A 13,842-nucleotide genomic window follows, 5' to 3' on the forward strand; every position below is an offset into this window, starting at 1 on the left:
TTAGCATTTCAAATTAAAGTACATGGGATAAGGGGTAGTGTACTGATGTATATAGAGAATTGGTTGGCAGACAGGAAATAAAGAACAGGAATAAACAGATCTTGTTTGGAGTGGGAGGCAGTAACTCGTGGTGTACCACAAGGATCAGTATTTGGCCCACAGCTATTCACAATATATTTATTAATGATACAGACAAGAGAACTAAATGCATTATCCCCAAGTTTGCAGACAACACAAAGCTGAGTGGAAGGGTAAAGTGTAAGGAGAATGCAGAGTTGCTTTAGTGAGATTTGGACAAGTCGAGTGAATGCCAAAACATGGCAAGTGAAGCATAATGTGAATGGATGAGAGATTGTCCAGTTTGGTAACAAAAACAGGAAGTCAGTTTATCATCCGAATGGTGATAGATTGGTGAAAAGGTACATTTTCACAATGTTTACCAATACCAGAGTAGTCCTCACCAAATTGAATAAAGCTGCTTATGATGAAGGAGCATCTTTCCCATCTGTAGACACCCCAGAAACCTTTCACAAAGGAAGGTGATATAGAAGCATAGAAAATAGTAGTGTGCCTTTCAACCCTGCTTCACCATTCAATATAATCATCATAGATTAGAGAAATTGTACAACAAGACCTTGATGTCCATGTACATTAATTGAGATTTGAGTACAAGAGCAGCGATGTCTTACTGCAAGTGTATAGCGCTTTGGTGAGACTACACTTAAGTATTGTGTGCAGTTTCGGTCTTCTTAGCTAATGAAGAATGTTCTGAATATGGAGAAAGTCCAACAATGGTTTACCAGACTGATTACTGGGATGGCAGTATGAAGAGTGACTGGATTTGTTAGGATTATATTCACTCGAGTTTTGAGAATTATGGGAGCAATCTCAGAAATGTACAAATTGTTTTAGGACTAGACAGGGTAAATGCAGGGAAGATGTTCCTGATGACTGGGGAGTCTAGAACCAGAATCACAATCTAAGGATAAGGAATAAGCCATTTAAAAGAAACTTCTTCTCCACAGAGAGTGGTGAGCCTGTGGAATTCTCCACTGCAGAAAGCAGTTGAGGCCAAAACATTGAATGTTTCCACGAAGGGGTTAGATTTTCTTTTAGGGCTAAACAGATCAAAAGGTATAGGATAAAAATGGGAACAGGGCACTGAGTTGGATGATCAGTCATGATCATATTGAATGGTGAAGCAGGATTGAAAGGCACACTACAATTTTCTATGCTTCTATATCACCTTCCTTTGTGAGAGGTTTCTGGAGTGCCTACAGATGGGAAAGATGCTCCTTCATCATAAACAGCTTCGTTCGTTTTGGTGAGGACTACTCTGGTATTGGTAAACATTGTGAAAATGTACCATCGCTCCATATGTTTCACATTTTTCCTATTAAATATTTTCCTGGGAGTGTGTGGTCCCAAATCAGACAGCACAACAGCTTGTTTTACAGATCCTAATGAAATTACCAGAGCTAATGCACTGGACACCCCTCCATAAGTAAGATTACTAGAACACTTCTGGAGAGAGGAACATTTAAGTGGACTCCAAGACAGACATTTTTATTCTGTTCAATTATTCTTATGTAACCATGGGCTGAATTTTACCAAAGTTTGATGAACTGTCAATTCCAGGAGTTTCCTGTAGGATTTCTCTCTGCCCATGCACTCCACAAGGACACCTCTCACCAAGGCTCATGACGCACCACTCTCACAATTGCATGCAGCCACTTTCCTGAATTTCTCTCACCACCCCCAGAACTCCTAGACTTCTAAAACTACATGCCATTGCACTTTGTACTCACTCGCCTGGAAAGCTCACCACTTTGACCCCACCAAGCCCAGGCATGAGACAACTCCACGGTGTCATTAAAAACCTCATTCAAATATACAAACAGGCCAACAAACAGGAGCAACAGGCCAATTTATTGGAAACATTTGAAAACAACTGAAGTTTGGAGGAATCCACCAATGCTACCTGTACTGTGGTGTCTCTGGCAAGAGAGCATCTGGCTCCTCCATGGATAGGTTTGCAGCTGCCATGAAAAGCCAAGTTGAGCACAGTCAGTGTTTGCTAAATAAACACACTCAAGTGCTCTAGCCATCAATGCTCAGCATTTTAAAACATATGTTTACTTTTCATCATCTGCTCTATGGGTGACTGTCACTTTAGCTGTAGCTACAAAAATGAAAGTAAGGACGCTATAGCCAAACAATTTTCTAACTCTTTCCTATCCACTGGAAAATCTGAGCCATCGTTTTTAATCAGTGCCATAATATTTAGCTTGATTATTAGTTTTAAGATGATATCACTTATTTTATACTGACTATCCAGTTGATTCTACTATCTAATGCTTGACTTACCACTGTGCCGTAGATTGCCAGTGAGCCATTGTGGAGCTGCCGGATCCTATTGGTGATTTGAATGTGAATTCCCTTCTTACTCCACTGGATTGTAGGAGGCGGATCTCCACGGACCTCACAGTTTAGGATAGCATTGCCTCCAAGAGGCTCAATGCGGTTTGGATTGAAGTCACCAAAGATTGGAGGTTCTGAGAAGATAGTAGATGGTATTTACATTCAACAAATATATGATAGAATTCATGGATGAATGACAGACCATGAGATTAAAGCATCATGTGAAGAATTGATAAAACAAATTGAGTGAGAGATTGTACTTTTATTTATAGTTCTCCTTAAAAACAATATTTGTAATTTTACTAAATTTTGTAGGTCTTTCATGCATAGGGTGCATTTGTGGTGGCCAAGGGTTCTTGTTAGACATTTATATTGGGAATTTACCCCTAAAATATACAAGCTGTTTACAAAACAATTGAAGAGCCAGTGCTAAGAATATCAATAAAACTCTCCCTTCAACTCAACCTGAACTGTTTGCACAAGAATTAGTGACTGTTCAATTGTGGCCCTTTTTAATTTTGTTGTAATGGAGTTATACTGCATCAGTTGTACTGAGACGATGGTGGTACAACGGTAATGTCACAGACTTACCAAACCAGAGGCCCAGGCTAATGGGGCCACAGGTTCAAATCTCATCATTGCAGAACCTGGTGTTTAAATTCAAACAATAAAATAATTGGGAATTGAAAGCTAATCTCAGTAATGATGACGATGAAACTACCATTGATCGTTGTAAAAACTCAGCTGATTCATTAATGTCTCTCAAGGAAAGAAATCTGCCATTCTTTGATCGATATGCTGTTTGGGGATAGACTGGATGAACCAGTTAGACTTTCTTCTACATCCATTACGAAACTAGCCATTCTATTAACTTTCCAGAAATGTCTGTATCCTGTGATTATATGGAAAGAGAACAAAACTTACGAATGCAAGATTCAGAAGACTGTTCATGCCTTCATCTTAGACAGGCAGGAGGATGGAAGGACTCAGCAAGCCAGGCAGCATCAGGAGGTGCAGACGTCAATGTTCCGGGTGTAACCCTTCTTCAGGAACTGAAAAAGGGTTACACCCGAAACATTGACTTCTGCACCTCCTGATGCTGCCCGGCTCACTGTGTTCCTCCAGCCTCCTGCCTGTTTACTTTGGATTCCAGCATCTGCAGTTTTTTTGCCTCATGTCTTTCTCTTGGCAGGCACCCAGTCACTTAGATGGACCATTTTTGAGAAGCTGATGTGCACCTGAAACCTCAAATCAGCCTTCTCTTTAAAAATGCTAATTGCTTTCTGCTGCATAACTTCAGCATCTCCTGTATTCATTGCAATATTTAAGCCAACTCATTTGCAATTAATCTTCATATTCTATAAATATAATTCAAACAAATTAAATTGGAATGAAAAACGCTTAAAAGGTTGACTTGTGCAAAATTAAAGGGAGTCAGTACAATTCAAAAGCATTCCTCCCTAGCTTACCTTTGACATATACAGATCCAATGGCTTTGATAGATCCCACCTTATTTTCTGCTGTGCAAACATATGTACCCGAGTCATCCTTTGACACCTTTTCAATTACCAGTTTGCTCTGTCCACTGGCATTATTGTATTGGGCTGCAAAAATAAAAGATCTTTGTTTTTCAGAAAAATATTTGATTGGTTTCTCACTTCTGAATAATACATTGTTTCAGACTGATTTGTAAAAATGATAACTTGTGAAATTTGATTTACTGAATGAGTTAACTTTGTGTTTTCACAGAATCAAACCAGCCTTTTGGAGAAGGTGGATTGGCACTTTCAAAGGTCCATTGTCTGGGACCCTGGAAGTTCCTCATCTTTTAACTATCTGTCAAAGTCTTTTCAAAAGTTACCTATGGAGTCAGTTTGCTCAAACTTTTCAGTTAGAATATTGCAATTCCTGACAACTCTAGCCCTAGAAAATTTCCTTGGTGACAAAAGAACTTTTGTTCTCTATAACTTTTGTTAGCAATTTAAAATCCATGATGTCTGGTTATTAAGCCACTCACCAGAGAGAACGGTTTTTCTCTATTTATTTCATCAAAGCCCATCATCTTGAAAACCTCTACCAGGTGACAGCTTAGTATATCTGTTCCATCTTCTCCTCCAAATTAAAGTTAGGGGACTCTTAGGGGACTTACTCTGCACCTTTTAAAAGAATTTGATATTTTTCCTGAGGTAAGCTCCCCAGGATTTTCCAGCTGAGACATAACCATTCAAAACTATTCTTTTCCAAGCCACCCAACCTCTTCCCCTCTTTTTGTGAGCATAGTGACTCCCGGTTGAACGTTCTTCTGCAGGTGTCTGCAAAATTGTGGTTCTTCACTTAGACTGTTATTTTTTGTGTCTGCCTATGCAGAAAGAAGTCATAACTTTTTTTGACATAGCAGACCCCTATCTTGTTCTTGTCTGAAAATTTCACACAAACTCCAGTCATAATCCTTGGTGCAAACCAATGCTTGCTGTTCAACATGTAATGTTTCGTAATGAAGTGAAATTTAACAAGAAAACCAAAAGGTGAGGATGCCAGCGAGTGCCTCAAAATATATTTAATAATTTAAAAATCAAACTTATTTTCACCATTGCCACTTGAGAACAAGTAATTTGAAATGCTGTTTCAACAGAAGAAGAAAACACAAACTCAAACTACTCAATGATAAATTTTACAAAAATGTGATCAACAATTGGAATTGGTTTCCAGAAAAATCACTTAATGAATCATTTTGAATAATTAAGTTGCAAAATAAGGGGGAGTTGAAACTTTATTGCTGGAACAGCACAGCAGGTCAGGCAGCATCCAGGGAACAGGAGATTCGACGTTTCGGGCACAGGCCCTTCTTCAGGAAGGGCCTGTGCCCGAAACGTCGAATCTCCTGTTCCCTGGATGCTGCCTGACCTGCTGTGCTGTTCCAGCAATAAAGTTTCAACTTTGATCTCCAGCATCTGCAGACCTCACTTTCTCCTCAAATAAGGGGGAGTGCAAAGCTGTTCATTGACTTTCCTATCTGTAACACCAGTATCATGTCAGTAATTGGGACTTTTCTCCCACTTCTCCATTCCAAGTACAGGAATATCCCAGTTAATGATAGCAGCCATTAATCTCCCATTATAGAACATAGAATATAGAAAAATACAGCGCAGTACAGGCCCTTTGGCCTTCGATGTTGCGCCGATCCAAGCCCACCTAAACTACACTAGCCCACTATCCTCCATATGCCCATCCAATGCCTGTTTAAATGCCCATAAAGAGGACTTAATTCTGTCTGAGATCTAAGTAACCACCACCTTCTAAGTGCTGATTAGTGAGGAACAATAAATGCTGACCTTTCCATCCCATGAATGAATATATAAAAGCAAAGGGTGATGGTTTTGATGCACCAGCAGACTAATAGCATCTTTAGTTTGAACAATTTCTCCAATTCAGTTTCAGTAAGTAGATTACTTTAGATTACTTAAAGTAATCTACTTACTTACTTACGCCAGTGGGCGACACGGTAGCACAGTGGTTAGCACTGCTGCCTCACAGCGCCTGAGACCTGGGTTCAATTCCCGCCTCAGGCGACTGACTGTGTGGAGTTTGCACGTTCTCCCCGTGTCTGCGTGGGTTTCCTCCGGGTGCTCCGGTTTCCTCCCACATTCCAAAGATGTGCAGGTCAGGTGAATTGGCTATGCTAAATTGCCCGTAGCATTAGGTAAGGGGTAAATGTAGGGGTATGGGTGGGTTGCGCTTCGGCGGGTCGGTGTGGACTTGTTGGGCCGAAGGGCCTGTTTCCACACTGTAATCTAATCTAATCTAAAAAAAATCTAATCTAAGTACTGTACATCTTTTTTTAAAATGACTGGATATTTTTTCCTGGTTCCCCAAACTTCACATTCATTGGGTGGTTCACAGCATTATCCAATTGGTCTACCTCAGAGGGAAGCAGCCGCAGCAATGGAATCAACAAGATCAAGTACAGAGTCATAGAGATCTACAGCATGGAAACAGACCCTTTGGTCCAAATCGTCCATGCTGACCAGATATCCTAATCTAATCTAGTCCCATTTGCCAGCACTTGGCCCATATCCCTCTAAACCCTTCCTATTCACATACCCATCCTGATGCCTTTTAAATGTTGTAATTTTACCAGCCTCCACTACTTCCTCTGGCAGCTCGTTCCATACATGCATCATACTCTCCGGAAGTTGTCCCTTTTAAATTTTTCACCTCTCATCCGAAACTTACATCTAGTTATTCTTTCAATATAGTATGCTGAGGAAGTACAATTTTGAGATTATGAGGATGAAATTGATCTTATACTGTAACGTGAAATGAATGTCAATGGAAAATCAAATCTGCCAGAGTGGATATCTAGTTGCTAACACTCAGTTTGTGCTATCATCAAAGCAAGTTCTTACCTGACTTAATGCTGTTGTTGAATGTCCAGATGATTTTGGGAGTAGGAATACCATTTGCTGCACAGTTCAATGATAGACGTTCCCCTTTGTTTAAAGATGCATCTCCTGGCAATTCGGTAAATGCTGGATGAACATAAACTGTCAGGCTGAAGGTCTTGGTGTCCTGGCCAGCCATATTGGTAGCTACACAAGTGTAGTTACCAGTGTCATCGGGCTGAAGGGAACAAAATAAAATTACAAACATGCATTTGGCAGATGCAATATAAAGTCAACACAAACAGAAAATCTTGGTTTCTCCTTACTTATGCTCCCTGTCATCCCCTCTAGTCAAGGAAATAAAACAATCTGAGATAACAATATCCCCACAGGTACTGTTGATGTTAATTGATAATCCACATAACAGGAGGTTCACTATTCTTTTCCAAGAGAGTGCTCTGAGGCCAGGCAAATTTTCCCCTTAAATGTATGATGATCCCCACCTATGATTTTATTTCAATTGCATCCTCTTTCCTCCACTGTATAAAACAAAAGAATGTATTAAGTTCATTTTATACCACTGTTGTAAAATCTGCCTTGTGGCTGGTTGGAATGTTACATAGTTCGTAAAATGTGTAAAATACAATACATTTTGTATTACAAAATTGCATTTCTCGTAACATAAAAATGAACCCAAAGATCTATCACTGTTGACGGAATCAAAGTTTTACTTTTGGTCTAAGTGGAACCAAGCTGGGAGGAGATAAATTTTGTGAAGTAACTGAATTCCCAGAGTTAGAGCAGTAAGTTCTTTAAAGTGCCCTGGTTTAATTGTTCAATTGCTAGGCAGCTTCTGGTGCATGCTTTAGTGATATCTCCCAGTTAAATCTTATAATTATTTAATTCCCTTAGCAGAGAATAATGGTTATTTTTAAAATAGTCTGTCTTGTGGTCCTGTGCTGCAAGCATTTTGGTGAGGCTCATGGAATGAGGCTACGTTAAAAAGTTTAGTCTGTCTAATTGACTTGGAATTTGATTGGTTCATGCAAAGCAAGTTATAAGTAATGGTGCATTGTTAGCACAGGCCAATGAGGAAGCCAAGTGGAATTCTATATTCATTGGTTCAGTTAGACATATTTGATTAGTACGCTTTTTTTATTGGTTCAATACGAAGATTAAAACAAATCATATTTAATTACTATTAGTTTCAAAGATGAGTTTTATATAAATTAGTTACATATCAAAGACTGACTGACTATTTAATCATTTGTTTTAAAATTTACATATTTCATAATGTTTTGAGACATTTTAGTGAAGTGAGAGACAGAGTGCCAGGGTCTGAAAAAAAGAGAAAGATATGGGCAACATGGTGGCTCAGCAGTTAGCACTGCTGCCTCACAGTGCCAGGGACCCAGGTTCGATTCCAGCCTTGGTGGACTGTCTGTATGGAGTTTGCACATTCTCCCCATGTCTGTGTCGGTTTCCTCCCACAATCTAAACATGTGTGGGTTAGGTGAATTGGCCATGCTAAATTGCCCAGAGTGTTCAAGGAGGTTAGATGCATTAGTCAGGTGTAAATATACAGTTGAGAGTGTGGTGCTGGAAAAGCACAGCGGGTTAGGCAGCATCTGAGGAGCAGGAGAACTGAGGTTTCGGGCAAAAGCCCTTCATCAGCACCACACAGGCAATTCTAATTTCCAGCATCTGCAGTCCTCACTTTTGCCTAGGGATAACATAGGGTAGGGGAATGGGTCTGCGTGGGTTACACTTCAGAGGGTCAGTGTGGACTTGTTGGGCTGTCGGGATTCTATGATTCTACAGAAATAGGAATCAGAAATTTTGAAATTGTCATCTTATTTGCAACTTTAAAAACAAAATCACCATTTTTAAGGCTCCTTGTAACTTTAATTTATCTGATCTAGTAGGATTAATAAAGCTATTGCATAAAAATTCTAATTTTGCAAATTTGTTGAAATGAGTCAGCTATTGGGAGGAAACCATGATTGTAACAAATTTTTCTGAAAGCTCGTCATTATTGTAAATAGTAACCACAGCAGTTAATTTGCACACAACCAGTTCATAATGATGAGATCATTTTTAAGTGATTTTAGGCAAAAGTCCAGCGATAACTCTCTGCCGGTATTTGAGTGTAATATGGAATCTTTTACATTCATCTGACCTAGCAGTTGGGAGCTATGTTCAATGTCTCAGTTGACAGGCAGCACCTCCAACAATGCATCACTGAAGTATCAGACATGATTATTCTGCTGATATCCTAGAGTGGGACATAAAGCAGCAACTTTCTTATCCCAAGATGGGAATGCTACCAACTGAGCCAAGGCTGAGTTCAAGTCCTGAGGTTCATGATGTTTTGCAGTCCAGCTGTCTTTAATTAATTTCATAGTTTTCTAAGAATTTATTGAAAATAATCTCTGAAATGCACTGGTGTAACTAAACATTTCAACCTGCAAATGACAGTTAATGACATTTGAAGCTTATCTCTAATCTTACCATGGTGTTTTCCACGATGAGTTCTCCTGACAGCATCAACCTGTATTTTCTTGGTATATTGTGCAAGACTTTGCCATCTTTCTTCCAGGTAATCACTGGCTCAGGAACACCATCAGCAATGCATGGTAATGTTGCCTGCGATTCTTTAACTACAGTATATTCAATGTCTGTTGTATGAATAGTTGGTGGGACTGTAAAAGGCAGAGTGAATAAACAAATACAAATTATTGCTTTCACAGAACAGCCTATTGTTAATCATGAATTCACTAGATGGACTGACATCATAGTTGAGATGTCTAGTTCATCTTATGGTGCAGGCCCATGTCCTTATCAAACTGTAACATGAAACCATTTGAACTTGTACTTTGTGAAAGGCTGGAATTTCTCAGGTATCCAAGTCATTAGATAGGAAGTTGTAAGCACAAGACCACACCATGGAATCACTGCAAAACTCAACTAACTTTACCCTTGCATGTTTATTTCCATAGAAGCTGCTGGCACATTTTGAGAGAGACAAACCTCTAATAGCTTTAGTGCAGGGTCCAACCTCTGCAGGTAAGGTGAAAATGAGGGAATCTTTAGGAGAACTGTACAGAAAGATTGGCCTTAGTTGGGTTCTTTTGTGTGAGCAATTGGAGAATTAATATTTCGGATGAAAAAACATAAGTTGTTTCATAAATATTTGCTTTTAGTAAGCCTATAAATAGTGATGCTTTTAAGGGCAACTGGTTACAACAACGAACAGGACCTGCATGGAGAATGATTTGTACACTCACATAAAAATTATAGTGATAACCTATTGAAGTCATAGGATCCCTGTGTTTCAAAGATTCCACAAAGGCAACAACGACTTGTTGTAGGTGGGAACAAGGTGTTTAAGATTCTCCTTTTCCATCTTACTTGCACAGTGCCTCATTCATGCCTGAAAATTGCCACAGCAAATCTGTCGAGATATTCCTCTATTCACACTATTTTAGTAAGAACTCCAACCGATCGAAAAATAAAGATAGCAGACCTAAACATAATACTTACTGTGAACAGTCAAAACCATGACAGAGCTGCGAGAACCTGCAAGATTGGATGCTGTACAAGTGTATCGTCCAGTGTCTCTTGGTTGGACAAATGCAATCTGCAGAGCTCCGGTACTGAGGATCCTCTGGCGAATGCTCTCTGTAACTGGTTGTCCATCTTTGTTCCAGGTGACTTCAGGCATTGGGTAGCCCTTAGCCTCACAGAGCATGGTGACTGATTTATCCAAAGCAACAATATAGTTCTTAGGATGGGCCATTATCACTGGAGGAACTAAAATTAAGTCTTCGGTTAGATTACAAAATGATTTAATACAATACGTAATACAATATCCTATAAAATATTTTAAGATGGAAGAGATAAAGGTGTGTGGGAGGCTGACCATCATTTCATGATCTGTCACATAAGTATTATTATGCACATAAGTATTATTATGCACTGAATGGAGTGCATTGTAAGTTTCATGGTTAATGGGAGTCTGGAATAGGAAGCATGTTGCAGGTACTCCTTTTATGATCTCATGCAGTGGTCACCCAGCCAGTGCAGCATCTTCACCAGGTTGGTGCAAATGTTGAGGGCGATGCTCAATGAATTATAGAGACATGGCTCTAGTTATCCAGTACTACATAGATAGATTTGTGCAGTCCTTATCTGCAGGGCATGCCACCCCTGACTGTTCTCAGAGTAAAGGACCTGTTTTGCTCATGTTCCCAACATAGATCACTTCCAGAAAGAATAATGTGCACAGCTGCTATTGGAATGTCAGTCTTTGTAACCACCCTCTTTAAGGAGAACTCAAGCTTCTCCATCGACTCATGCACACCTTGGAATTACAAATGCACAAACCGGTGATTTGCATAAGTAAGTCATGGTCAACTCTATGTGGCTCATGACTTTGGTTTTCTCTCATTTCACTCACAGGCTTTGTAAGGTCAAATGATACACCTTATCACTAGCTGTCAATTGTCATCACAAAGAGAGGACTTCAGAAATAATCATTACACAAATATTAACTGAAGGAAATTAATAGAAACATGAAACTTCATCCAATACATTAAAAAATGCAGTTGCCTATTGAGGTAACATGCCTTTTCTCAAATAATCCACCTTAATAATTACATTTTTTTGCAACTTACCTTGTACCCTCAGTTTTATCTTTCCCAGAGCTGTGCCTGTTGGGTTCTGTGCAACACATATGTACGTTCCAGTATCTTTTATTGCAGCTTGAGTAATCTGAAGACTTCCATTGGGAAGAACGGTGTAATCACCTCCTGTACAAGTAAAAGCTTTAAGGCTTTATCTTGGAAAGCACTGATTCACAACATACTGGGTAAATAATAACATCAGGTTTCTGGAGAAATTCTAAAAATCCCTGACTTCACTGATTCTGGAACTATTATCTGATGCAAGAGGAATGAGACCAACCTGACTAGTGTTTATCCATAACTGCCAAACTCTTGAATATTGCCAGAATTCAGTGAACTGGTATACATTTTTGGAATTCAACAGTTCTAACTATTTTACCTTCTGTGTTAATGCTGATGCCTTCCTTCTGCCAGGTAATAGTGGGGGTTGGCGTGCCAGTGGCCTCACATGGAAGAATAATGGAATTGTTCAGAATCACATCTAGTTTGCTTGGCTGAGTTTGAATGACAGGAAGTTCTGGATGAAAAATGGAATCACAATTTTAAAAGTCATAAACTGCAATCCAATCAAAACAATGGTATATTTTAAGTACAAAGTTTACACAAAAAGCACGTTCTTGTTCTAATGTTCATTGTTAAACTCCAATCCTGCAGTAACCTGTCGTAATTGAAGATCCTTGTGCTGCATGATGTAAAAGTACAAAAACTGGAAATTGCAGTCAACTTATTTCCAAAGGTCTTTCAAAAGAACATATAGAGCTAGAATGACCCAAAGCTGTTTTCCAAAACTACGTTTTGAAAATTACGAAGTGTGTGTATGGTTATCCATCAAACACTCATGGAATAAACATCTTTTATTCTCCTGGTTGACAGTCTTTTGGCCCAGTAGACCTCAGCGTGGACGTCTGAGGTGGAGCCTGGCAGTCCGTTGTCAAAGCCTGGTGGAGACTAGGTTGGGAGGAGTGTTTTTCTGAACATTTTACTTATCTATTTTCTGATTTATTCCTATAACCTGTAATGCTGGACTTTTTATTTCTTTCTTTTTCTCATTTTTCTTCCCTAAGAACCTCATACCCAAGATAGCGCCATAAGAGGCAACTAGTAAATGTTCCAATTTACTCATTTGAATACATGACAATAGAGCTAACTCTAACTCTTTGATCCTTGTGATACATCTACGATTGTTGGAGACTAGGCACCTGCTCAATCACATGAAGAGATGTGCCACTATACTTGGCCATTAAATTACATGGTCAACCTGCAGAGAGAGGGATAGGAACACCAAACAGGTGTGCCAGAGACCCATGATAGGCTGGACCTAAAGAGAGAGGACTTCTTCACAATTTCACTACTGCGATGGCTGTCTCCATGTAAAGAATGGCAGCTATGTTGGAGACCCATGCTTAGCAGAACACTCAGTGGCTGCTTTTTATATATGCACACAGATCTGCACTTTATTGCTTTGATCCATGATCATGGGTACTCGGCATCAATGTCCACGTGACAGTGAATGGGGGGGCCTTCATTCTCACTGCAGGTGGCCCTTCCTCAGAGACAGGGTAGTGCCATTAGCTCTCCCCACTCTCCACCCCCAACCAGGAGGCAAGTGCAGACAAGTACCCTGGCAGCTTCTTCTCAAGATACAGCAGAGGTACCCTACCCCTTCGTCTTCTTGATACCTGTGACCAGAATACCTATAGCAGGTCAAGCTGAGATGGGTGAGGCTGCATCAGAGCAGGAGTGTCTAAACAAGCCAGGCTCCTAAGGCCCAATGCCACCTGGGAACAACCATCTAAGTCTTCAAAGTCAACAAAGGGTTCCACATAGCAGGCTTGTTCCATCCCAGCTGTGGATGTCAGGCCTGCACCTAAATTGGGTTGTGGGGGGGAGGGGGAGGGGGAGCATAGGTAAAGGGGCAGTACAAAGAGATCCGGGTGTTCTTGTACACCAGTCAATGAAGGCAAGCATGCAGGTACAGCAGGTAGTGAAGAAGGCTAATAGCATGCTGGCCTTCATAACAAGAGGAATTGAGTATAGAAGCAAAGAGGTGCTTCTGCAGCTGTACAGGGCCCTGGTGAGACCACACCTGGAGTACTGTGTGCAGTTCTGGTCTCCAAATTTGAGAAAAGACATTCTGGCGATTGAGGGAGTGCAGCGTAGGTTCACAAGGTCAATTCCTGGAATGGCAGGATTACCGTACACTGAAAGACTGAAGCGACTGGGCTTGTATACCCTTGAAATTCGAAGATTGAGAGGGGATCTGATTGAGACATATAAGATTATGAAAGGATTGGACACTCTGGAGGCGGGAAACATGTTTCTGCTGATGGGTGAGTGCCGAACCAGAGAACACA

At 40.2% G+C, this 13,842-nt stretch overlaps 1 protein-coding gene across 1 annotated transcript in view; it reads right to left on the reverse strand.

The window, feature by feature from the left end:
- The window catches only part of hmcn1 (hemicentin 1), a 599,829-nt gene that overhangs the window by 79,027 nt on the left and 506,960 nt on the right, over nt 1–13,842 (reverse strand). Inside the window, exons 79-85 of the mRNA XM_043699541.1 lie at nt 11,868–12,005; nt 11,480–11,614; nt 10,347–10,616; nt 9,315–9,505; nt 6,828–7,041; nt 3,891–4,025; nt 2,368–2,555 (exon numbers count right to left, since the gene is read on the reverse strand). Coding sequence (XP_043555476.1) covers nt 2,368–2,555; nt 3,891–4,025; nt 6,828–7,041; nt 9,315–9,505; nt 10,347–10,616; nt 11,480–11,614; nt 11,868–12,005 — 1,271 coding nt within the window. The remainder of the gene's footprint in view (nt 1–2,367; nt 2,556–3,890; nt 4,026–6,827; nt 7,042–9,314; nt 9,506–10,346; nt 10,617–11,479; nt 11,615–11,867; nt 12,006–13,842) is intronic.

The sequence above is a fragment of the Chiloscyllium plagiosum genome, chromosome 11 (genome assembly GCF_004010195.1).
Source record: "Chiloscyllium plagiosum isolate BGI_BamShark_2017 chromosome 11, ASM401019v2, whole genome shotgun sequence".
NCBI classification, from domain to species: Eukaryota; Metazoa; Chordata; class Chondrichthyes; order Orectolobiformes; family Hemiscylliidae; genus Chiloscyllium; species Chiloscyllium plagiosum.